The 24923-nt window shown below is 50.2% G+C and overlaps 4 protein-coding genes across 6 annotated transcripts; 3 read left to right on the forward strand and 1 right to left on the reverse strand.

The window, feature by feature from the left end:
- Window positions 1-988: 988 nt before the first annotated feature.
- LOC131216750 (ETS homologous factor) lies at window positions 989-14886 on the forward strand. Of its 2 annotated transcripts, none has more exons than XM_058211320.1 (2): window positions 989-1803; window positions 14449-14886. In XM_058211320.1, exon 2 carries the CDS (start codon window positions 14473-14475, stop codon window positions 14872-14874), a length of 402 nt encoding a protein of 133 aa, XP_058067303.1. In that variant the 5' UTR covers window positions 989-1803; window positions 14449-14472; the 3' UTR covers window positions 14875-14886. The 2 variants fall into 2 exon arrangements, with proteins under 2 accessions (XP_058067303.1, XP_058067304.1); XM_058211321.1 differs by lacking the exon at window positions 989-1803 and adding an exon at window positions 8678-8771.
- Window positions 14887-15681: 795 nt separating this feature from the next.
- LOC131216599 (uncharacterized) lies at window positions 15682-16664 on the forward strand. Its single transcript, XM_058211131.1, has 3 exons — window positions 15682-15839; window positions 15911-16220; window positions 16297-16664. The coding sequence occupies exons 1-3, from the start codon at window positions 15818-15820 to the stop codon at window positions 16568-16570; spliced, it is 606 nt and encodes a 201-aa protein (XP_058067114.1). The 5' UTR covers window positions 15682-15817; the 3' UTR covers window positions 16571-16664.
- A 140-nt stretch (window positions 16665-16804) lies between these two features.
- On the reverse strand, window positions 16805-18873 carry LOC131216601 (augmin complex subunit dgt5). Its single transcript, XM_058211133.1, has 4 exons — window positions 18788-18873; window positions 18593-18731; window positions 18382-18526; window positions 16805-18324 (listed from the first exon to the last, which is right to left on the reverse strand). The coding sequence occupies exons 1-4, from the start codon at window positions 18871-18873 to the stop codon at window positions 16805-16807; spliced, it is 1890 nt and encodes a 629-aa protein (XP_058067116.1).
- A 999-nt stretch (window positions 18874-19872) lies between these two features.
- On the forward strand, window positions 19873-24776 carry LOC131216210 (one cut domain family member 3). Of its 2 annotated transcripts, XM_058210641.1 has the most exons (7): window positions 19873-20082; window positions 22822-22996; window positions 23462-23649; window positions 23707-23883; window positions 23997-24203; window positions 24373-24483; window positions 24556-24776. In XM_058210641.1, the coding sequence occupies exons 1-7, from the start codon at window positions 20008-20010 to the stop codon at window positions 24649-24651; spliced, it is 1029 nt and encodes a 342-aa protein (XP_058066624.1). In that variant the 5' UTR covers window positions 19873-20007; the 3' UTR covers window positions 24652-24776. The 2 variants fall into 2 exon arrangements, with proteins under 2 accessions (XP_058066624.1, XP_058066623.1); XM_058210640.1 differs by having other exon boundaries at window positions 23462-23883.
- The last annotated feature ends 147 nt before the right edge of the window (window positions 24777-24923 follow it).

Genomic DNA, 24923 nt, shown 5'->3' on the forward strand with positions numbered 1-24923 from the left:
ACAGTCACTCGTTGTGAGTGCATTGGCTTCCCTTGCACGATGTGTGCGTTTTCCGAACCACAATACTGCTTATTAATTTAGCCACCGAGATGGAAATTAGCTTTAATGAAATGTGCTTTTGATGAACGAGTTGACGACCTACCACTTTGGAAATAAATTTTCCATAGTTTTCATTTTTCTACAACCAAATTTGTATTTTATACATACATTTAAAGAATCTACCTTTCAAATCCTAATCCTTTCCTTTCATCCTATGAGGATAGCAAACCAACATGATTTCAAGTGTTCTCCGAAAGATTTCGTTACTTTTTTTATAATTTTTCGTACTTATCATACAATATTTAACGGAATTCCCTTTTCAAACGGGAAATGCGGAACGAACACACTTGACCGAAATAAAACGAACATCAATAACTAAAACTAACTATTCTATTCAATTTTATGTATCGATTGAGTCATATTCCAACAATTACTAATTTTGCGGTTCTATGTTCTATGTTAGCGACTTAGAGAAATTACTTTAGTAATTTTTTTTTTATTAGTAATTATTTACTTTAAATTAATTACTAATTCGAAGTCCATCAAAGTAGACGGCACCCTTGGCACCCGATCAGCCATTCGGCCTGACTTCGTCTCCCGAAGCCAAGGTTAGATTTCCGAACGTTTTCGAACTTACGAGTCAGGTTCGAAAACAGAGGTTGAATTTATAAACTTCCAACGGAGTAAAAAATGTTCAAAAACTACTTTCGTCGGTGACGCACGTGCGATCGCGCCCTACTCGCTCTTAAGTTCGATCTTGCCGTGCGTGTTACTTCGCGGAGAGCAGTTGGACCGGTTTCTGGTGATAAGCCGCCGAGTGGTTTGGCGAAAGATCGAGTGGCGGTGAAGTGCAGCTCCGCTACGAAATCAGTGCGCGCCGTGTCCTTCACCGTCCGCAAACGGGTCGGTGTTAAGATCGGGTGATAAGGAATCCCGCACCTGTCGGTCGGGTCCCGCGGCTTTATCTGGAGCCAGGGGAATTGGGAAAATTAAAACCGACGGAGGTCGCTGGGCCGGTTTACGGAGCCAAACACTCGTGCTCGCTCGTTCAAGGTCCGCCGGTGGCACAGAAGCGGCCAATAATTAGACACGATTCTTGAACACACGGCGGCCTTCCTTCGACGAGGCGCACTCATCCGTGCGCACTAATTAGAAATACGATAATCAATTCGAGCGCACGAGAACGCGCAGTTCGTTCTTCCGTTTCTTGTTTTCCCCCGCGGGTTTTTCTTGTTTCGATTCGTTCGGGGAGACAGAGAGAGACACTTCGCCCGCCCGTTCCGGGATATCGAATTTCCAACACGTGTGTGCCAGTGCGTGCGTTCGCGTGTGTTTGTGTGGCTGGAAAGTCCTGAGGATCACCGGGCCAAAAGTGAACATCTGCCGCCGGCAACGGAAGGGATCGAAAGAAGCTACAGTTTCTGAGGCTACCTATCTCGGGCTTCAAATCCCTGTCTCCTGGCGAGCGAGAGAGGATCATCGCCCCAGCCTCAGCTGCTGGTGATCGGGAGATCAGATTGTGCGTAACAGCCGGTAGCCAAGCTGTTGTTCGGCCGGCAGTCCAGAGGCACGTGGTCCGCATCCTGCGCGGCGAGACGCGACAACCCGAAAACTGCGAACAGGAAGCCATCGACGCCAGCAAAACAACGAAAAAAGAACCATACTCCGAGCAGGACCGGCGGCGGCGGCGCTTATAAACAGGAAACATCTGCAAACGATCGGCTTGGGATTTGTTTTGACGCGTTCGGCAGCGAGCGAAAAGAGGTAAGAAAACAGTTCAACAGTTTGCGATGCTTGGCGTTTGGTTCTTTTTTCCCGTTTCCCTCCCCCCCCTCGGCGTTGGCCTCCGAGATGGCGTGCCGGCTGTCTGGGTGTCGCTATAAGCTTATTCGGCTGGGTCTGACCGTTTCTGGATCGCATTTCAATGGACTTCCGGTGCGAATCGCTCCGATCCGTGCACGTCCTTCGATCGCCGGTCCCTGGGAGGAGCTGCCTCTCTCTCTCTGACGTCAACCCGCCGACGGCCCGGCGGGGCGACCCGACCGGCCAGAATAAATGCATCGTCAAGTAGGAAATTTAGCAATGAAACATAATTTGAGGCAGCCGCGGCCGAGGCGACGATCCGATGAAGTAGAGTTTCGTTTGCGATACGATTCGAACCCGTTGCAGCTTACAGAGCGCTGCCATTGTTTTCACCGTGCCACTTATCGGAGGACGGAAACAGTTATTAATCGCTCCCATTCACCGTGCAAGGAGTCGGTTTCTGGCGAACTACGCCCTCGAGAACGGCGGACCAAACATGTGTCTTCGCAACTTCGTACGCAAAGTGTGGTGCGTAAGGGCGGATACACGTGCCACGCGAAGCTGTGCGTGAGCCGATTCGGGAAGCGACCGTTTCATTTTCAAATATCCGCCGCACGAATTTTCGATGGCCAAAATCAGACATCAATGGCCGTGGCCATACGTTTGGTTTCTCTTTCGGTGCGTGCGTGATCGAGGTCTGTGGTTGCGATCATCGCGCCCACTGGCCACGTGGTCAAAGAAAGTTACCAAATTTTCTATTTTTCGGGGTCGCCCGAATTAAAACTCAACTCAAGCTCGTTTTCGGAGGGCGTAACTTCATTTCGGGGTTCCTTTTGGCGGGGCCCATTGTCCGGGCTTTTCTACTTACGCCAATCCCAGATTGGACCCCGTACAAAAAAGCCCGGACCGGAGAAACCCCGGACCGGGTGTGAAGCGGAAACGGACGTGGCCGCTAATAAGTACACCGCGCACACATTGGGACGACCGCCCTCTCGCTCGGGGTAATCTACTTTTGACAAGAACATCAATTTTCTCGCCCTTCCCGTGGTTCTCCCGGGATGGGGGGTCCCCAAGATCGGGGAAGCCGTACCCGAAATCGGATGTTTGAGAACCCCCGGTAATGAGAAGGTGAGGAAACCCTGCGCCACCGGGCCTCTTCCGGGCCGTGAAGGGGTTGACGAGGGACTGCGCCCGATCGGTGTTTTCCCCGGATCACCGGTGGGAAAGCCGGTTTTCCGTTTCCCGGCGGCGTCCGCCACGCACGCACGCAGTGACGGCCGCCGGCCCCATCATCCGGCGGCGCAGCTTTAATGAGCAGGAAATCTATTATTAATTTACGAAAACTTCTTGCCCTCGCCGAAGTTTCGCGCGCGCAAACGGCGCTACTCTCGTCGCCGGGCCCGCGGCCCGGCGTTCGACCGGAAGTGGCCGGACGGCGCTGGGTCTGTGTGCGGTGTTTGTTGATTTTCAGAACGCAACCCCCCCCCCCCCGGCCAGCGTCAGGCGGGCGAAATTCTATTTATGGTTTCTCTTTCGTTCGTTGGACGCGCCACACGAGCATGGTTGTGGCTGGTTGGGCGTTTTGCTATGTCCGCGCCAATCTGTGATCTTGTGATTTGGTGTTGCGCATAGCCGCATCATCAACAACCATTTTTTTTATTCTGGAGGGCCACAACAATTATGCCCAAAATTCGCGTTCGATCGCAGGAAGTAGAGGAGGACCCACCAAAAACCCGGTGGAAAGCCTTGGGAAATGCCTGGTCCGCTCAGATTAGAAAACTCCACGACGCGCACGGCACCGAGCGGTGGACGGTGGACGAAACGAAACCGAGAGGAAAACGATCATTATTTGAAGCTTCCGCCGAAGACGACGAACAGGCGTAAGGGCCTGCAAGGGCGCCGGGAGCGTGTGACCAGGGGGCGGCGGCCGGCCCCTGTGTGGCCCAGGCCTAATTTGTCCGGTTCGTTACTTTGTCGACTCATTTCCCGCCACCGTTTCCGGGACGCGCGCGAGCTCCGCAAACGCGACACAACCGCGCACGATCGGATGCTGCCGCGCATGGGAAAGGCTTGAAGGGTGGTCGGCGGCGACCGAAAAACGAAAAACAAAAAAATGGAGCCAAATTGAAACGAGAAAACGGCGACGCGAGAGGCGAACGACGGCGAAAACACCAAACGCATCAAAACCCATTTCCGAGGAGATCCCGGCGCGCGCACCGCTGGCAGGGAACGACGGAAGCGGCGTGGTGGCGGGGGGAATTGTGTGGCGGATGTAGTTGTTGTTGTGGAAAGAGAACCATTGCGCGACCGTATCCGCCAATCGATCGCCCGCGATTTGAAGTGTTCATCCGGTTCGTCCGGGGGATTCGGGCAGCGAAACCGAGAAAAATTAGCTGACGGACGAGAGAGGTCGTTTGACGTTTCACCGACGAGATCGATCGTAGCCATGGTCATAATCCTAACATTTATTTGCTTCCCCAAATTCACGGCTCTTTTGGGTCGACACGCACGACACGACATCCGGTGCGCGGAGTGCAAAAAAAAAGGAAGGCTCCGATCGGTCGTCCGATCTTCCGGCTAGAACGCGCACGCTGATGCTCGTTTTCCTTCCGGTGCCGGCGAGTTTCCCGGTGACGAGTGCGAGAGGAAATTAGATCATTTTCCTCCCGACTCCCCGGAAACGGATGGATGGGCCCTGTAATTTACCGGAGGATACACACCGAAGGGGCAGAGGCCAAACACAGATGACGGGATCAGCGCGAGATGATTAGCAGCAGTACGGGGGAACGACTATTCCAGACCTTGCCGTAAGACACGGGCACGTTTCGGTGTCCAATTACTATGGGCGCGAAGAAACGGGCAATTATGCGAAGCCCAATCGGGGGTTGCCCTAGGTCAGGTTTAATTGACACTTACATATTGGGATCCATTACGATCAGACTCGTACGACCTGGCAAAATGGATGTGGCCAAATTGAAGCGACACTGAAATGGAATCGATTTTTCGACACGCGTTTTATCAACTTACGGGCCCTCTCTATCGGGCCACTCGACATCCGACATCCGCTTGGCGGTTGCGATAAGCATAAGTCTCGTGGTACCGGCCGCCTTCTCAGGTGTCGTGGTTTTTTTTTCGGTGGTCCCACGGGGCTCCAGGAATGGCTGTGTGACTCAGGCACGGTCGGTGCACTGTTGTTGATTCATTGGTTTAATTTTGGAACACCAGCAGCCCTAGGGAGAACGGGTTCTCGATGTGGCCCACTTTTCTCGTTCGCGTATCGGATTGGGTTGGCCACTATCGGGTTCGCTGTTGCCGTGTCGCTTCACACGCGTGTGCTGATAAGAAACGCAACGGAAGTGGCTGCAATATTTGCTCACTGCATCGCCAGCAGTATCCGTTGGGACGCGAGTGCCTGTGCGTTCCTTTTTTGTGCATATCACTGTGTAATTTACTCAGGGAACATAAGGTAGCTTCAGATTGTTGCAGGTTCTTGATTGAAGATGTTACCCTAGCTGTCATATCAATAATAAAATGTTTAATAAATTTCCTGTTCTTGGGTTGTGATTGCACTCGATATGATTTAAATAGGCCAGAATCGAGAGTCGCCGGTTAAGTGTCAGTTCGAACCCTATAAGTATGCTTGGAAAAACTAAAAAATTGATGATCATACATTTCTGGCCGTTGCAGCGGAAGTCACAATAATACCTTTTCCTTTTTTGTATTAATGCAAAAGGCGGAGCTACTCGACCCACCCAAAGAAATAGTTCAAACATTTCATTTTTTGGGGGAAAAAAGATCGAAGTTGGCCATCGTATCTATTGGTAATTAAACTATAGCTCGAAAAATGTGCTGCTCGACTACGAAACTGCCAGAACGTCAATTTCTATTCATTCACCGATTCGGCGATGGCTTGCCCCTTTTTTAAATAAATTTCGAAATCGATCACCGAAAACAAAGAACTGTAAATATGTGATGAAATTTTACCCACCCCTTCGGTCGTCAACAATTGCACTCACATATGCTCCGTTCGTTAACCAACCAATTTATAGCGATCGCTGCCACTTCTTTCGCAATTCCCATGTTCGCCAAAACTGGCCCCATAAAAAAATGCAAATGCCCGTTACCTGCCCAAACTACTGACCTACAAGAAGGGTGTTTTTTCGGGTCCTACGCCTGCGGGGTAAGCAAGCGAGCAAGTAAAGTGGTTCACGTGCCTTGTTTGAGGTGTCCTTTAACGTCTTGGCCAAATGGGGTTTGTTTGGTATAATTTGGGTTTCTGAGAAAACATTTTCGTTTGCGTTGCTTTCTGCCTGCAGTTTTGGGTTGGTTTGGATTGTCTACAAAAAATGAGATGAAAAAATAGTCACGGTGTTTTTCTTTCTTAAAAAAATATCGGGTTTACCGTAATCGGCGCCCAAAAAGTGGAAGTTCCTGGGCTAGACTACGACTGTTAGTGCTCATGGAGTGTGCAGCGGATTTGCTGGTTTTCCCACTCATTCGATACACTAACTGTTCCATCTCCCCATTCATTAGTCTCTCTTTCTCTCTCTGTTTCTCTCTGTTTCTCTCTGTCGGTCGGTTTGGGATTTTTATCAATGATCTCCGGTCGTAGCAGCAGTCTAACTGTACCGCCGTCGATAAACCAACGGAACTGGGCGATCATGTTACGCAGATGCGCGGATCGTCGGCTTTTCATCGGAATGGGAGCCGATTGGGTGCACAGTAAGGTCCGACGGGTCGCGATGGTGTGGGAAACGGGGAGGGGAACGGAAGATCGCACTTGGTACGTGGCTTGGCCGGGAAATGATGTGAAAATTGTTCCATCCGCGGCAGGAAGAGAGTTTCCTTCACCTCCGGCCGACAACCTCGCGTGATCTCCCGGCTCTCTCGCTCTCTTTCGCTCTCTCTCTCTATTCCCATCTCTCTTACGCTTCCGAAGCACTCACTGAACACATTGGAATGGAAAATCCGCACGCTGGGAAAGCGGATGGAATTATTAAATAGTTTACCAGAGCAACCATCCCGAGCTCTGAGCCGCCATTTGGCGGCCGTGCCAGTCGGCTTACCTGGGCGTTCTGGGGGCGGCTTATGTTGGCCGCCTTTGGCGGTGCCGACGAGTCCTAACGGAGAAAACACGCCATCAGGATCCGGAGAGGTTCTTAATTTCGGTGTGTGATTAGCTTTTTCGGGACGGATGGCGTTGGAATGATAATTTAATTACCAGCACCTTCGTTCATTACCCTCACAGCGGAGCAATGAATGTGAGGCGAATCTTTGGAACCCTTCATCGTCCAGCGGTGTCATTTTGGGCCACCACCGATACAAGTCATAATGTTGTATAATGTATAGTAAATAAGCTTAAGCAATGTTTATTGTTCATCGATAGCAAAATTTAATTTACAATTTTAGAATCTTGTTCAAAGAACCCTGAAGTTTGTCATTAAGATTTTGTTCTATCTAAAGCGTAGTTCGGCTCGATGCTTAAACATTTATTTGAAAACTTGACTTATCAAATTTATGTGTAAAATACAATTTTAGTTATAGAAAATTGTGAAATATGATAAACTTATTTCCAAAATTTAAACATTTGACCAAAATTGTTTTACATAAAAAATCTCTTGAATGCAGCTTTCAAATGAAAGTTCAAGCTTTACGACTTTTCGACTCGCAGGCATTAATAAAATTCACACTCGTCTAACAGTAAGCAAAACAGAACACTGAATACTAGTAGAATCGTTCAAGAAAATGCAACAATCTGATGGTTTTGAGTCTAACCTGGAACTAGATAACATTTGATGGTGTCTTCAATGTCATAGTTGAAATGTGCTCGATAGGTTTCTTCCAATTGGACCAGTTTATACACTGGATACAACTACTTGTGTATTCGAATTTTTATGCTAAGCTATCTTATGCTTCTATCCTAATTTATTAGCAGAGAGAAACGAAATATCTCTTTCAAACGAACCGCTCGTTGGACCATGCTGTGGCCCCCACAAAAGGCAAAGTCCGAGAAAGTTCACAGCCGACAGGCAACTGTCAACCTACGGCTCTGCCTCCATCAGGTATCTTCGTTCCGTTTGTCCGTCGACAGCCTACCGTTTTCCCCATTTCCATTTGAGCAAACGGAGCACCACCTTCTCCACGGAACAGCATTCGCAAACACGGAAACCACGGGGCCATGATTTTGGAGCGGCCAAGAACAGCTGCGCGCACAGAACCGCGGGCGGGCGAAGATCTGCTTTATTTACATCCCCGACTCGACTTCCGCTCAACCTGTTGCGCTCCCCGGAGGGTCGAGCACCAGAACCAGACCAGAACCGGACGGGGGGCGCAGCTGGCTTTCTGGACCGTGCTGGGTGGATGGATGTGAAATTAATTCACACGCAGGTCTTGCGGGCCACTGCGCGCGCCGCAGAGTAACGAACGGCTTAGACGAAACAATTGGAGTGTAAATAACGGTGCTGGCCCCGATTCACGACGCGGAGAAGAAACGTCGAAGAAACATCATTATTGCGAGCGGAACGACCCCTTGGGGTGGGGCCACCAGATTCCCCCTTGGAGGTTCGCCCGGCGGCGGGGTTTCCGCGTTATGCTCGGTGGATTTTCAATTCGTTGCACTTGTTGCGCGGCGCACTGAGCCGCGCTGGAAATGTGAGAACTTCGGAATCGCACCCTCCCGCGTCGCGTACTAGGTTCTTGGCCGCCCCTCGGAGAGACCACCGACGGTGCAGGCCGCGGTGGCAAGTTGCCAACGACTTTGCGCAAGACCTCTCGTGTCTAGTGTCTTAAAAGGTTTCCTTCCTTCTCGTCAGCGGCGGAGTAAGCCGTTGATAGGTTGCCACGTGGTTCTCTCAGTTCCTCACGCCGGTCTCGCAACCGCATTCTAGTGTTTCTTGGGGCGATTTCCCAGAGACACAGCAACGGATCAGGTGCGTTAAGAAACAGATCTCTCGAGGGGTTTCTTCATACTGCTTGGAGTTGACGGTACACGTCCACAACACTTTAATCGATTGTTCAGTCTCGGGGAATCATCATGCTTTTCGGGCGCTTATCGCACTCCCCTGGGTGACTTTGTCCCGCCAAATCAAGGCGCCCACCGATAAGCCGGCTTCCGGTGCGACCAGACCAGAATGCGACAAATGGGGACCTGCTGATAATGGGCTGTTCTTCCGATGATAGCTGGCGTTCCCCGCAAAGGAAGAAGCTCCAGCGTGCAATCGGTAATCCTTCAACCGCGCAGACCTTTGGCAGATGGGCCTAGTAATCTGGTCGCTTTTCGCCAGGAAAACAGAAACCGTTCCCAGCAATCCCCGAACCGGAAGCGAACTCATTGAAACCTTCCGGTGCGGGGCAGGACCGGCTGCTAATCAGTCCACGACCCGGACCTGAGCACCGGCTCTGATAAGTGCTGAAGGTTCCAGTTCATTCGCTGGCACTCCCAAATTCGGTTCGGTGGCGATCGTTACAGGAGCCGACCGTCATTAACGCGTCCAGGACATCTTAATGACGGTGTGTCTGCAAAAACTGGGTATTAGGGTGCCCGGAGCCGGCAGCCACCATCATCGCGCGCACCGGGACATTGCTTAAGCTTCCGTCGGGCCGGCCGTGCACATCCCGGATGTTGGGCATACCGCAGCAACCAGCATCTCGCAATAGAGTAATTATTGAATGATTGGACTTTTCGATGTTTCCTCCGTCCGCCGCCATTGTATGTCCGGGCTCCGGGACACCGGGAAGTGCACAATTAAGTGCCAGAGGCAAAAACTGTCACCAGCAGCCAGTTGGCGGCAAGGAAGTTGTTGCAGTGGCTCAGGCGGAGAATGCTGCGAGCCGAGAACCCGGTGCCACGCAACGGAAGTAAGATGGCGGCCCCCGTGCGAAGGTAATTAATTGGCGATGATCACAAACCGGGGGAAGTGTGGACTATTTGGTCTCATCATCATCCTCTCCCTAGTCGCACTGAGAACCATGGACCGAGCAGCACCAAAGTGGCCTTCAACCCATCCCGGTGATCTTGGGATTTCCTGTGACGTCCACAGGTCTCCAGAAATTCATTTTCTGTACTTCGAAGCAACTTTTTCGCTCCACAGGCCGGTGATCGCCGTCGCGCGGCTTTTGATGATCGCGGGAAGCGCCGTTTCCGCCTCCGATTTACTGTTTGTAATTTCACGTTTGACAATTGCCTTTAGAAGCCCACAGGCGGGATTCAGGCTGTTTCTGGTGATCACCTTCAGCAACCTTTTTCTTGTGCCTTCAGTGATCTACAGCCGTGTGACCTTAAAAGACCTCAACGCAAGCGATCGTTATTTGATCCACGTGTTACTATTGTGAGGCAAAAAACCAAATCGACCCCCTAAATCATGCGCAACAGATGTGTAGTCGGGAGAGGAGGCGCTACCGACATCGCCACATCCGCCACCGATGCGTAAAGCACTTCCGTTCGGTTATTGGTTTTTGCGTTTAATTTGGAACTACTGGGCGTCCGTTTTTTTTTGGGGTGGCTTTCGTGGCCCTTCCTCTATAACATAATTTCCTGCCGCCGCAGCCGCCGCCGCCACTGCACTTCACCTACATTTGCGCGTTGCGATGCTGGCGGTGAGTTGACCCTCTTCTCACACAAGCCCGTTTTGTTGTGGCACACACGCGTAATGAGGTCACGTCGGAGAGCATATTGGTGAATTGCTGGAAACGGAAACACGCTTCGGATCGGAAAAGTGGCACCATTCGCCAAGGCACCGACATGGAAAACGGTGCCGCACACTCGTGTCGTGTAGATGTGGTGGAAAATCGGAAAACTTCCGCGACGAACCGAATCTCGATCGTCTCACTTCTCCGTTGGAAACGGAAACGATTTATGTACGGCCTCTGAGGGCTCAAAATCACAATCTCTGGTGAAGATCACGGCCGCGGCAAATGATACAATTCTTCTTTTTTTGGGGAGAGAGAAGTCCCAGACGGACGGAGACCCGGAGCTGGGAGCGTTGGGGCAGCTGTGCCCGGCGGGAGGGAAACCCATTAGAGAGCGATTTAACAACCGGGGAGATTTTCCCCGAAGACGAGGGAACGCGCACCGAAGATGTGGTTGGTTGGTTGGTTGTGTGCTGTTCATCGCTCTAACATCAAACCGGAGACGGAGGAAGACGACATCCGGGCGCACTCGGTCGCGGTGGAAGACGGAGCAAAATATCACGGGAAGTGACGCTTTTTATAGGATAATTACATAACTATCGAGAGGGAAGCATCTCGGAGCACGGGGCACGGTACGGGGACTCTCCTGCCGCGGAACCGGGAATCAGATTGTCCCGGTGATTGTCGTCGCGGTTGGCGTCGCTGTTCGGCTGGTTTCAACAGGAACGTTATTTATTACTGGCCCACTACCAATTCTTCAAGAATTTTTGATCCGAATCCCGAACTTTGCTTGACCGTGCGAAGTGCGTATGCGGCGCAAATTATGGCACGGCGCGTGAGAAAGCAGCCGGACACGATTGCCAGCCGCGCTTGCACTCACTTCCGCCCGGAGCCACGATCCTATCCGCGATCGGGAAGACGACGGGAGCGACAAAAAATGCACGACACGAAACAAGTGGGCTCGAAAAGAAACAGAAGAAGAAAACTGAAGGACCGGAGAGGAAAAAAGGACAGCACAACACGGGCGAAAGAGGAAGTCCGGCCGGGCTGGCGTAGCGAAAGGAACAATGGGCATCAAACGCAGGAAGCACCCGAAAGGGGAAGAGATGCGCGGTGGAAACGCGATGGCAACGTGCAAGGCCACGCGGCGGCGGCCCTAGAACCGAAGGAGCCGCGTAAAGTGCGAGGGTTACGACAAAGCAGAGACGCGCAAGACGAACCGGAGAGCGAAGAAGACACGTCGCCAAGGTACGCACCGCAAGAGGAGACGACGTTAATAAGGAAATCCCGCGTTTTTAATGGTCCCGTCGGTCGGGACGTGGCGTGTAGCGGGCATTGTTGCTTTATCTTTTTTTCCCGCCGGGCCCACCGGTAGAGGACTTCCTTTCCGGCCTGGAAGGGCTTGCCGTCTGCCGGCTAGTTCTAATGTTTATGTTAAACGATCCTCGCTTATCACTCGGGCGGGCTCGGGCTGATCGATGGGCGACCCTTTCTCGGACCCCTTTTTTCGGCCCACACACTGGACCGGCTTTCGGATCTTCGTTACCCGTCCCCCAGTCATTGCAGCCCACGTAACGATCGGAACCGATCGAGGGCCGAGAACGCGTGCGTTGATCTCCCATTCATGATCATCCGCGGACCGGCGGCATCGGATTTGTTTACATTGTCACACCCCATATCGTGCGCTTATCACCCCGCCCCGCGGTCCGGGTTCGGTGGTGTATTTGAATTAGATTTCCTGGCCCTCGGGGTCGGCTCCGACTCTCTAATTGCTTTATTTTATTAACTCTCCGATGGGCAGCGCATACGCCGCCGGGTCCCTGGCGTTAGAACGGGACCCACGGGTCCCGGTCGGGGCTGTCTCGCTCCTGTCCGCCTCTGTCTGGTTCATCCGTCTAGCCGTCTGATCACACCGCGCCCGGTGATCATGTCTCGTCGCATATTTCCGGCGCATTCACTGCCCGACTGCTGCTGCGCTGACGACCTGGGGCTTTGCGTGCAGCGCAGCGGTTTTGCGTAGGTGATGACCGTGCTGTCACCGTGCGCACCAAATTCAATTACCACGCCAGCAACACGCGTCTGGCCGCGTTCGGCGGTCGCGCGCGCAATGACTGGCGGGCGACGAGAGATTTATGGAATATGAGCTAGAGAAAGTTAACCTAAGAGATGGCAATGAGAAACCAAATGAAGGGTTCCCGTTCTTCATCTTCATCTTAACAATGCGTTTCCCTCGTCAGATCCTCAGAACTAAATACAAATAGTACTTAAAAAATCAGTTATTGGCCGTTATTGTTTTTCTCTAGTCTAATCTTCATTTTTTGGAGCAAAAGTATGTAAACCACCCTCCTCGTAATGCTGTGGTCCAAACAGGTCCCTCACACCGTGTGGGCAGCCTCTTATTCTTAGCGACAACGACAAACGACTTTTCACACCCTTTACCCTTTTTGCACCCGTCACCCGTGTTCCGAGCGATGAAAAACCATTCCCGTGCCCTTTGGAAAATATTCAAACCCTCAGAGAGAGAGAGAGAGAGCGAGCGAGAGACCAGACGGAATCGACGACGACGACGATAGATTAGCGTTCGAGCGCGGCCAAGACTTCCGCTCGCGGCCCAGAGTCTGTTTACTTTTTTGGCTCACACGACGACGCCGGCCACTTAGAACGGGAATCCACTCCAGGCTCTCTTTGGGGTGTGATGAAATGTGGTCGTCATGGCGACGACGATGACGTCTGCGATAAACATCAGCTCTCGTCAGCCACCGAACCTCGAAGATGATCGATTCGAGGGGAAAAGGCGTTGAACGACCGTTGCGTATCCGTTCCGGATGATGGCAAACAAGACACTCGACTCGTCATATCGGGTTAATTTCCGCCGAAACGAAATTCTAAACAGTTCTGATTGGTAGCAAGACACGATCGTAACGATTCTACATAAAGCAATGGTTCTTCTAAACTTTAGGTTAAGAAATGATCGAGAAACTTTACTATACCGGAAACCGCATCCGTTGCACCGGAGGAAGTGGCAGCCGCCATTCCCGGCGGTTCGTGACATCCGCCACTCAGCACACCTCCAGGTTCTCGGCCGCCAGGCCGCTTCCCGGCGCTTCCCTGGGCGGAGAAACACATGTGAAAATACATCACATCCGCCGGGCCACCCTCTCGAACGGCGTCGACAGCGGGCCGGATCCTCCTGAATTTGTATCACCGTTTTGGCATCGCTTCTGTTGGCTCTTGCTGCTGCTGGCAGTTGATGAAAGGTTTCCTTTCACGCGGGAAAGCGCTGACGGAATGTGGCCACCGGTGGCCATGTGTTTGTGCGCGTGTGAGAGAGAGAGAGAGAGGGGGAAGCGTGTCTTGTGGTCCCGGACATTTCCCGCGGATCGTCCGACTAAACCAAAGCCAAAACGAAGGGCCAACCTCAGAGGGTTTCGTGATCGTCCGATGCCGAATCGATCAGTCCGGGCGCGCGCAGTGGCGGAAATGCATTCATCTTCCGCAGCTTCCGCTCCACCATTGCGCTCTCCGGGAAGGTCATCGCCGAGGGGCCATGGGGAAGCCATGTAAAGGGCCTCTTCGTTTTGTTTTACTTCCGTCCACAGCAGGCCGGTGACGAAATGGAGTTTGTGTTGCCGAAGCACAAAAGGTCGCCGGGCCGGCAGCGGGCCCGCTCTATTCGGCCACTTCCGCCCCCACAACATGCGTGCGTTTCAAATGGCAGCCCGAGAGCGCATTGTTGGGCCCTGAGGGCGATTGTTATGCGATGTTTTCTGCGATGATGCCGGTGTGCTGGTGACGCTTAGTGTAGCGTATTGTGGTTGCGCGCCACTCGTACACCAACCCGCCGCCGCGTTTACTTCCGGTTTTTCCCCACGCATCACCCACTCACGACAGCTGTCCAATGTTGTTTGTGTGTTTCGATTGTCTGATAAAACAGAAACGTATTTCTAATCGGTTCACTGTTTGGCGTTTTACTTTCAGAGACTCCACAGGCGACTCGCAGCGATGCAGGTTGAAGCGGTGACTACGAAGTGGCGCGTCCCACCGTTGGACCTGTCGGCGGTCAGTGTCCTTACGAACGAGGCCGAGCGTCGCTGGGCTCACGGTGGAGGGACAACACGGGGCGGTGACACGGTGGTGTCGTCCGCGAAGAAGATCTCGTACGGGGCCGACGGATTGCCGGTCGATCCGCGTGACTGGACGCGGGCCAACGTGTGGACGTGGCTTATCAATCTGGCCCAATCGGAGGGCCTGGACATCAGCCCCGAGCTGGCCCAGAAGTTCCCGATGAACGGCAAGGCGCTCTGCCTGATGAGCCTGGATATGTACCTGAGCCGGGTGCCGGTCGGAGGCAAGATGCTGTACCGTGACTTCCGCGTCCGGCTGGCCAGGGCAATGAGCTTATGAGCGAAGACCCGTCACGGGAATAGAGACTAAAGCCTTCTATGTTGGGGGAACTCGAACGGCACACTCGACACTGGGATCGCTTTTCGATATCCGCGCTCCTATCGTCCCCCCCTCGTCTGTCGCACCAACTGTAATCTAGGGTATTTAATGAACGGATTTAGTGTTAGCTTTTAGTTACCATAAGCTAGCTTTCCAAAGTTTTTTTTTTTGTACATCTCCTATCCATTTTCTGGTTATGCGCGTAGCAGGGCATTGGAAAGGGAAAAACGGTCTAAGATACACACCAATAGCAACAAGTCTGGGCAGCAACGGAGAAGAAACCAAAACTAAGTATATGAAAGCGCTTGCGATACAGAAAAGGGAAAAACTATGTGCAGCTAATGTGAGGGAATGATGTTAAAATATATTCAAACTATCAATCCTCTGTTTCACACTGTTCTTGGTCAAACATTGGTAAACTCCACGGCGAAGGAGCGAGATCTGTCCATTATTTTTAAGCCAGACGGAAACTACTGCACATAGCGAGCCTTCTCTCGTCATAGCACGATCTAGCGACAGGCTTTGTATTGTATATTTTAGCGTTAAGTTACTCTAGTCAGTAAAGGCACAAACAATATATTCTACGCGTTCGCTTGATTTATTACCCACAGCTCAGTACAGAAAGAAACTAACGATTCGTTTGCATTCATCATTCGAATTCGCTGTTCGAAAAAGTGCAATATTTCAACGTCGTTAACCCAGTTAACGAAGCTGATCGATAAACACTGATCCTTCGTACGGTTGGTAGTGTTTCCGGGTTCACTTTACGGTCGGCCACAGCATCGAGCGGCACGCGAAGAAGCTTCTGTATCCCTCTGTGTAACCTTTATGTTTGTGTTTTAATTTGTGTTCTTTTGTAAATTTTACTTCACACTATCACTCTCTTCCGTTCTCTCTGTGTATAATGTCTGCTGCAAAAGCTAAAGGTTGGTATCGGTCCTGTGCGTTTTAACCCTGTCTGAGGAACAAAAACACGTCTCTTCGGCTCTCCGACTAGTTACTTCGATGGCGGTTGCCATTGGCACGGTGCGGCCTTCGCCGAGAATTAACAAAATCTCCCCCAATGGCATAACCACCGATGACGTGTCGTTCGAAGCGTACAAACAGCCGAAGCACAAGTCCAAACGCCGCAGCTTCTCGCCGATGGTGCACCAGAATCAGATACCGTCACCGGACCTGTCGCCGATCGAGTTACTGCAAACGTTTTGCATCTCGCCACGCCAGAACACACCGAAGGCAGCGCACGCGCCGAAATCCGGCGAGGTACCGATCAAAACGTTCCTATTGGCCAAACCACCAAAGACAAGGTACGTACGTCGGTTACGATCGGCTTTTCAGCGGTTCAGTCACTGGGTAATGTTTTTTGTTTTTCGCTCCCGCCAGACCAAACAAGAAACGATCGCCGCAGAGCGATGACTCGGGCGCTGTAACGCCTGTGATCAAGCACGAACTGGAGCACCGCATATGTGTGTCGAACATCCTGCGGGACATGGGACTATCAAAGTACATCCGTATCTTCACCAACGAAGAGATTAACTTCGAGGTGTTCCTTACGCTGTGCGAAAAGGATCTCCACGACATTGGCATCCACTGCGAGGAGGACATCGAGAAGATCTTGGCCAAAATTGCCGACTACAGCATGAACGTGGACGCCTGAGGCCGGGCGGGTGAATGGACTCAACTTTTTTTTTTATCGTTAACAAAATGTTAAGCACTTTCTGCCGCGTTGAATAATTTTAATAAAGTGATACTCAATACTTGCGATTCTTTTAAATTTAATTTCTTATACGAACAATGCATGCGTGTTTGAAGATGTGAATGCGAATGTGAAATGTGCGTTTTGCCGAAAATAATACCTGTGTTCCCGGTGATTCAATTTCACGCCGGTGGATTAATTAGCCCCAACACCGTTGATCATTCGATAGTACATCAGATACTCATTTTCATACTCCCGGTAGCTGCGTCCGTTGAACAGTCTCATTGCTGGCACATACTTCCGCAGACTGTTCGCGACGGCAAAGTTGTATTGAACGCGCGTTTTATCCAGCACCTGACGGGTGCCGTTAGTGATCAGTTCCATTTCGTCCAACAGTTTACAGATACGGCCATGGTTGCCCTGCCAGCGCTGTTCGAGCTGCGCGTGATCGATGGCGATCGCGCTGACCACACACGGTTCAGTAGCGGACGCACGGACCTGTTTTTCCAGCTCTACCATGGCCCCAAACTGTTTGACGGACATATCCGCACTCGTGGCAATGCTCGGTAGCAGGGCAAGGACGCTGAAGGATGGCTCACAGAACACGGCCGGGTTGGGTTCCAGGTAGAAGTGAGCAAATTTCGAGCGGCCTGTGAACTTCGCGAAGGCAAGTGTTCCGAATATGTTCAACTCGCGTACCAGCGGTGGCAACACTGCCGGACTGTACGCTGGTCCTCCATGGGAAGCGGCCACCGTACTGTCCAGTCGGCTGACCGATTGATCGCTGATATTAAGCGTAGTCTTAGTGGGGTTGTTCTTTTGGCGCATGTCGCGCACCTTGACATGGCTCATGTACTTCGAATAGGCCACCTTTTGCTTGATCTGTCGTACGAGACTTAGTTCGTTCTCCATGTGCTTCGAGATGTCCTCGATTTTTGCGTATATCCCGCGCAATTGTGCCAACACCTGATCGTGGTTTTGTATCTTCTGATCGACCGATGAGATTTCTTGCTTTTTGCGATCGATTTCCGTCGTCAGGAATTGAATCTGGCCCTGGTTGTATTCGCGCGAGTTCCAATGCACCAGATAGTCCTCGAGCGCCTCTTCGGCCTCATCGTCCATCGAGTTGAGTAGGGCCAATTTCGCTTCTAGCTCGCTCGCACACGCCGTGTACTTGTCCAGATAGTCCTTCTTGGTGTCATGTACCAGCCGGCGATGGGCCACGGAGTCCAGGTAAACGGTGATGTGATTCGTGCACAGCTTGCCTATGCCTACCTGCAGCAGATCGTGGTCGGAAAACGTATCACTCTGCTTCAGGTTCGTCTGGCGGTTGTCTTCCTCCGAGATTTCCCTCAAAAGATCATCCTTTCGGTTCAGTAACACACTCCACAGCAGATGGTTTGGAATGCCACGCAGCACTTCGCGCAGGTTCGCCCAGAGTTGCTCCTGCAACGCGCGGTCACCGTGCTGGATCGACTGCTTAAACTGCTCGTAGAATCGTTCCAACAGTTCGATGCACCGTTCGATGATTTTCTCCGGCGACTCGGCATGCGCCGGAAGTTCGCTTCCCCTCGCAGGAATAATGTGTTCGATGTGCCGCGTCTGTTGGGTTTCTTTTTCTATCCCGGCCTTTAGTGCCGTTTCGTGAACGGCGTACAGCGACGTTTTGCCCCGCAGCTCTTCGAGACTGCGTTGCAATTGAAGCTTCTGGGCGTCTGTTGGTGGAGAAAGAGGTTGTGAATGCATTCGGGTTGTGGAATGGATTTGCTTACTTCTGGCTTTGGTTTGTAGTCCGATCGCTTCAAGGCTTCTTTGCGAGTGGCTTATGCGGGATCGTGTCTCAGCAATCTTGCCTTTCAACTTTTCAATCTTCTCGAAACGCTGCAGTTCCGGTGGCAGCGTGTGAAGCATAGAATTCTGAAACAGTATTGCACTCTCATTACATATTTTTGGTTCGGGATAGTTTGCTTCCAGAGCCTTTACCACGACAATCTTATCTCTCTGCTGGTGCGTTTGCAGCTTGTTGACGAGCACATTCTTACGCATCAGAGCTATTTCCTGCTTCGAGCGTACTTTCTGCATGATATGGCTCAGCACGTCGCTTGGGTCGTCCCGGAACGATCTGCAACGTTAGCAAATCAGCAAACGTTTTGTTTCTTTATGCTAGAAGAAACTTACCTTTTCAATGTCTCATCGGACGGAATGCTCTCAGGCGGGCAGCCCAGCTTCGTGGCCCATTGTTTGAACTGCACAATAGCGTCCATTTCGTCCAATTCGCCACAAATAACCAGCCGTTGAATCGACAACAACTGAAGCTTCTTTGATTTTTAATGTTTTGCTTGTTTGACAATCTGACAAAATGTCAAAAAAGCCTTTTGCGCGAGCGTCTTTTCGTCAGCGCCATCTGGCGACAGGATCACAGTTAAAAATTATAGAAAAAAAAACTTCCGGGATTATAGAAAACTAAGTTATCCAAGACAACAACTTTTCCGAGATTATAGAAAAAAAACATATCCAAGGCAACAACTTTTACGAGTTTATAGAAAAAATAGAAAAAGAAAGAAAAAATTTAAAAAGTTCGAGGAATTTCGGTTTCGACGGTCAATACTTTTAATAACGGGTTAAAACAGGTTACTTATTCTACTTGTACGCGTGTATATGAATGTTTGATTTATATCATAGAATGTTGGATTTAACCAAAACCTTGGAAAAATTCCGTAGATTTTTCCTGAAATCAAATATGGTCGCCTATCGCCACTTCGACGGAATTAGGTTCTTCTTCTGAGAAGAAACACCAGCAAAATTTAAAAAAAATCCTCCCGTGACGTCATTAAGCGAACGGGAACGGGTTAAATTGCGTATACTCACTGCACTGCACAGAATATTGAAACTCATGATCGATCGCAATGTTTACGTACACACTACTTGAAAGCATGGTTCTTCAATGCTGCTTCGGCCACACTTAGTTTACCAAACCCGTCTGTCTGGACTTTGATTGAACCAGTTTTTTGTGCCAAACTTGAACAAAAAGCAACTTCCTTTTTACGCACACCAGATCATCGGATGGGTGGAGTGAAGAATTGATTCTACTAATGATAGTATGGGATGATTTCGCCCCCTCTTTGTGCGTCATCTTCCTTTTGCAACATCACCATTCCTCGCCATTATCCTCGCGGCGATCGTCAGCGGCAAAACAGGGGAAGTCGGTCCACGTAGCGCTTAAGAGTCCATGGCGACGATCATCTCGCACCAGTGCGAGTCGATCAGTCGAGCGCGCAACATCTAATCACATTGTACCAGTTACAATCCCACCGAAACGGTTGTGAGAATCTGCACTAGTGGAAGTGTTAATAAGAGGACAAAGAACTCAATCTCGGAGACAGCATAAAACTAGAACGATGAGAGCGTTCATATCGCTTGGCCTGTTGATATTCGTGCTCGCACAGTGCGCCCTGGCCGTGCCGCTTCCGCAAGTAAGTTCGACAAGAAACCAGAACAGGCAGGTTTCATCGGCGTACCATCAAGCGAAAGCGATTTTGAATTTATTAAAAGTCGCGAGCAATTTTAATCCTCGGAGGCGCACCCGTAGGAGCCCCGTTGGTGACGTGAGGAGAATCAAAATGTGAATATATTTATACACGCGTCGTGCCTTTTATTACCATAGCTGTGGCAGCTCTAGAAGGTGGTTTCTCCCGGATCTTAGTTTTTTTCTTGGAACCTTAACTGTCGCCGGTGTCCTACATACGGTATTTGAAATGGTATTAATTTTTGCAATAGGTGCTGGCGCGAGTGATAGAAAATAATGTTTGTTCTAGAAACTAAGGCGTTGACTCACTTTGGAAAACCAGTAACCAGTGTGACGCACTGTAAAGACTGAATTACGGCTACAGCATTCGCACGATCAGGCATCATTACCTACAGCACGTATTTGATGGAAATTACATTCACGATCGTGACATAGAAAAAAGAGGATTCCGATGCTCGATCAAAAGACTTCGATCGATTACATTGCGACGTAAAAGCGCGAGTGGCCAGTTTAAATGAACAGCTCTTGGTTAGGGAGAAAAAGTGCGTCTTTGGATCAACTCCCATTACCTCGTTAGCCTTAAAAGTGCTTACTCACAGGCGTTCTAGTGACTTGCGGCAATGATCTTCTTTTCCGCGTTTTTTTGGGAGTCTCAGAATCATCTTAACAGCCGCGAGCCGACCGTCAGATCAAGTGTATTAATTTCGCGTTTTCCGTGCTTCGCTTACTTCTTGTGGGCTATCGTTTCGGACGTCAGCAAATTATTTTCGTCCCGCTGATCAATGTGTTGAGTAGAGAGAGAGATAAAAAAGGTGGAATTAGCTTCAACACAGTTCAGTTTACCTTCAATCAGTGCAGAGGACAGTTATTGAGCTTTTCCTACGTTTTGCGTTGTTCTTCACGGTACGCTGATTCGCTTTTAATGAGCCAGAAGTGTGATAAAAAAATCAAAACAGGAAGTATCGCGTTCCACCCAAAAAGGTATTGAAGATTTACTGCCGAGTTTCTCTTCGTCAATGTGTCTCTAGGCACTATAGTATCTAATGGTACAGAAGGACCATTGTGTGCGATTTAGAGAACCATCGTTTTACTCTAGCTTAGGGCAGATGACCGCACAAAACATAGGCCCGAACCGTATGGAAGGAATCTTGATCACACACCCCCCTCAAACTGGTTTGTCCGCAACAAATATGCCGAATATTTCGGTACCGGTAAAAGCGTCGTGTGCCAAAACTCTCTTCTCCATTTTCGGACACCAGCCAATAAAGCGCGCCTTTGTGCGGCGATGAATATTCATGACTGTTCTTCAGGAAAAGCGGAGGTTTAGTTTCATCTCGAGCTCGGTGACCAATTGAACTAAAGAACTGCACGGCACCAGAAGCGACGAACCTCCGGTCGGGGCATTGGTCAGTGGCGATTGCAATCACGTCAAAAGTAAAAGTTGCCCGGCAGGAAATAGATCGATTCGAATCGGCATCGTTGTCGGTTACACTTGACATTGACAATGAGTAGTGGTCCGCTCCAAATGGCCCCGCCACGCGCTTTACGGTGCGGCGATTTTGTTTGGACCATCACTCACGCATCGTTACAGCCCGATGCAGTTAGTTTATGAGTAGTTTAAAAACCGTTTTCTAGTATTACGAGAGGAAGTCTTTGCACTCTGCTGTTACCGGAGAAACATTGAGCGACGAAGGTCGCCACAACGAGCTAATTCCTCGTCGATACTTCCCGCAAATTATCCGTTTTATTACACTCTGATCGCAAAAAGGAAGGTGATGAGTTTAGTTACGTAGTTGAGGTTTCAAAAAAAGTTGTTATTGGAAGGTCATTAGAGGAACGGAGCGTGATGCTGATGAACGGTTTCAGTATTGCGATTAACTTCTGATGTGAGATCAGAGAACTAGCTAGAACCTTCGAAGGGAAAGGATTTATCAGGAATTTAGATAATTTATAATGTATATAAGTGTTATCTGACATTTTCCTTTCGATGCATTTTACATCGCGATGGATGCATTTATTACACTGTAAGCCAGTCAGCCAGCAGAAAGACACAAATCGAATTCTATATGTACATGCATTGCCTACGTCACTGCAGCCGTTAGTAGCGGGTTTAAAAGGAGTTCTGGCGAAACAGGTTTACTATCAAATGTTGGATTTCCTCGAAGAGCGAATATCGTTAATGTTCCGCGCAAAACCTGTTACAAAATGAGACTGAGATGGTTACGGGTGAAGAGCAACGAACGGAACCTATTTTTCGAATCGGCGACGCTCGTTCCAACACGAGAGAATGTTCTTGCCATTCTTAACGCCCATGTTAAAATAAGTAGAAGGTTCTAACCAACACTGGATGGTGACTTGAGTAAATTCTCGCATCGTCAAACAGCTTCCAGTCCGTTTGTTTCGAAGCAGTAAGAAGATTCTCACACTACCGTCTTGTTGCAACCATAAATTATCCCGATCGAGATCTGTCTGTTTGCCGTGACGATCGATCGCGCACCGTTAGCATCGTTGAAGCATGACAATGATCGTGACGAGGACAATGCTAGAATCCCATGTTTATTAATGCACGTTGTGTAATGCGAAGCACTTCAACAGCTTTACTACGATTCTCGTAGCACATTCCGTCATATAAAACATTCTAAACGTTGAGATCATCTTCTATGAACAAACTTCATTCCGCTTTCAGTTTCTTACGTTCCGCGATGGAAAGTTTGGAGTCAACTTTGGCGGATACCACGCGGAGGCCGGTCTTGGCGGTTTCCTGACGGGCAACTCAGCCCACGGTGGCCTCTCTGCGTCGGCCGGAACTCCCCATGGACAGCAGGCCGGAGCCGGACTCGGTGGAATCGTCGGAGGCAACGGTAACAGTTTGTTGGGTGGCGCTCTTGGAGCTTTCGCTAGATCGCCTGGCTATTATTGATCTGCGAAAAGGTCAACCCTGCACTGGGATGCCTATTTGTTGTTTCCTAACACACTTTGTTTTAAAACCCCAAAGTTCTACAAAATTTCCTAACACACCGTATTCTGTAAAAACTGTATGTCGCATCCGAAACCTTTGAAAGTGTGTTAATAAAGCAAACGCTTCTAACTGCTCTCTACACTAACCGCATGGCTAAGCTTCGTGTTGCAGCTAATGCTTGTAAATAAATGTGAATAATCCTTCGAGGCACACAAGTGCAATAGGTTGGTTGGGTTTCGGAAATGCATGCCGATTAAAATCTCAGCTCTGAGAATGCAACTGCACTTCAAACGCTACGCACACCGGAAAGTAATCTGCAGTGAGGTGGATCTTAGGCGCAAACACTTATCGCAAGAACCCTTCTTAGCACGGACCGCTGGAGGCGCTTATGCTGGGGCCACGGCCGGAAGTGGCGTTGGTGCCAGTGCTGCGATTGGAGGAGGACTCGATGGAGCCGGTGGAGCTGGCGGCGTTGGCGCTGAATCTCACGCCGGAGGTCTGAGCACGAAGGTAGTTAAGCTGGGCCAGACCAACGCAGGAGCACCACCGACCGAGGTATGCTATTGGCGCACGGCGGTCAGTGGCGACATACTGACGCGATTTGTTCTACAGGTTGTCATTTCCAAACAGCATGGACACGAGGCAACCTTCACAAGGATCGATAACCACGATTACTCGAAGGAACTGCACACCGAACTGGTGGCTCCGGCCCCACATCCGGCGCCAGAGCAAAGCTTCACAAAGACTAAAACCTTTTACAAGAAGAAAGTTATCGGCCATCCGCACAAGGTAAAAACAAGGTGAACATGGTTCTTTACTCCACAAGATCCTTGACTTCACGAATTCCTCACACACACACACGCACATGAAAACGCACTCAGCTAACACCCCCCACAATGTAGGTTGCGGTAGTGCAGACCTCTTCGTTTGATGGCGGACCATCCCCGGGCTTGGACATTAGTCGTTTCTTCGACTTCCAAGCGTTCTCCAACTTGGGCGCCCAATACGCTCACCCGCCCCCACCGCCTCCGCCGCCACCGGCACCGATCGTACACCACCATAAGACCATTGTGAAAGAGTCGTCCTTTCAACCCACCTTCCAAAAAGAGGTACAGCTGATTCGGCACATTAAAACGCTTGAAATTGCTCACAAACGCATCCCGCTACACCGCACACACGTTATCATTGTACTATATACTCATTAAGCTTGCTTTAAGTCGCGTTCGAAGGCGGAGGGCAGTGTACGGTGTGATAATGTTGCCGTTTTGTCGCCAACAGATCCACACTCGGCTAGAATCCTCTAATGGTCACAGCGCCGGTGGAAGCAGCAGCACTCACGTGGTCGCCAGCTCCACTCACAACTCCAACTTCTGGAACGATATTTTCAACGTAAGTAGTAAGAAGTGACCCAGCGTGGCCGTCTGGTGACCTAGTGTAATCCTGTAAATACCTTGTTTACAGATTCCGATCTCTACGCTGTCGGCCGTTAACCAGTTCCTGAACAACAAATCCGGAAGCGGAAGCGTTCACGTCGAGAAGCGCGTTGAAGTCCACTAATGCGCTCCTTTTATGCATCATAAGAACATTCTTTCACCACGTGAGGGTCACTGGCGGATAGTGGATTAAGACGGTCGTTTCTAAATGGATTCTGCCGATTTGTAACGCACAATAAAAAGTACATAGCGGAAGCGGATTTGTTTTTATCTTATGAAGCGGTGGCCTCGCGTAGAGAATGACCTTTGCGCATGTTTCGTTTCGTGCCATTTGATGCCAGAAGGGTACCAAGATGCTGTGAAACGTGTTGGAAATGATAAAAAACAGGTACCTAT

This window comes from Anopheles bellator, chromosome 1, assembly GCF_943735745.2.
Source record: "Anopheles bellator chromosome 1, idAnoBellAS_SP24_06.2, whole genome shotgun sequence".
In the NCBI taxonomy this organism is placed as follows: domain Eukaryota; kingdom Metazoa; phylum Arthropoda; class Insecta; order Diptera; family Culicidae; genus Anopheles; species Anopheles bellator.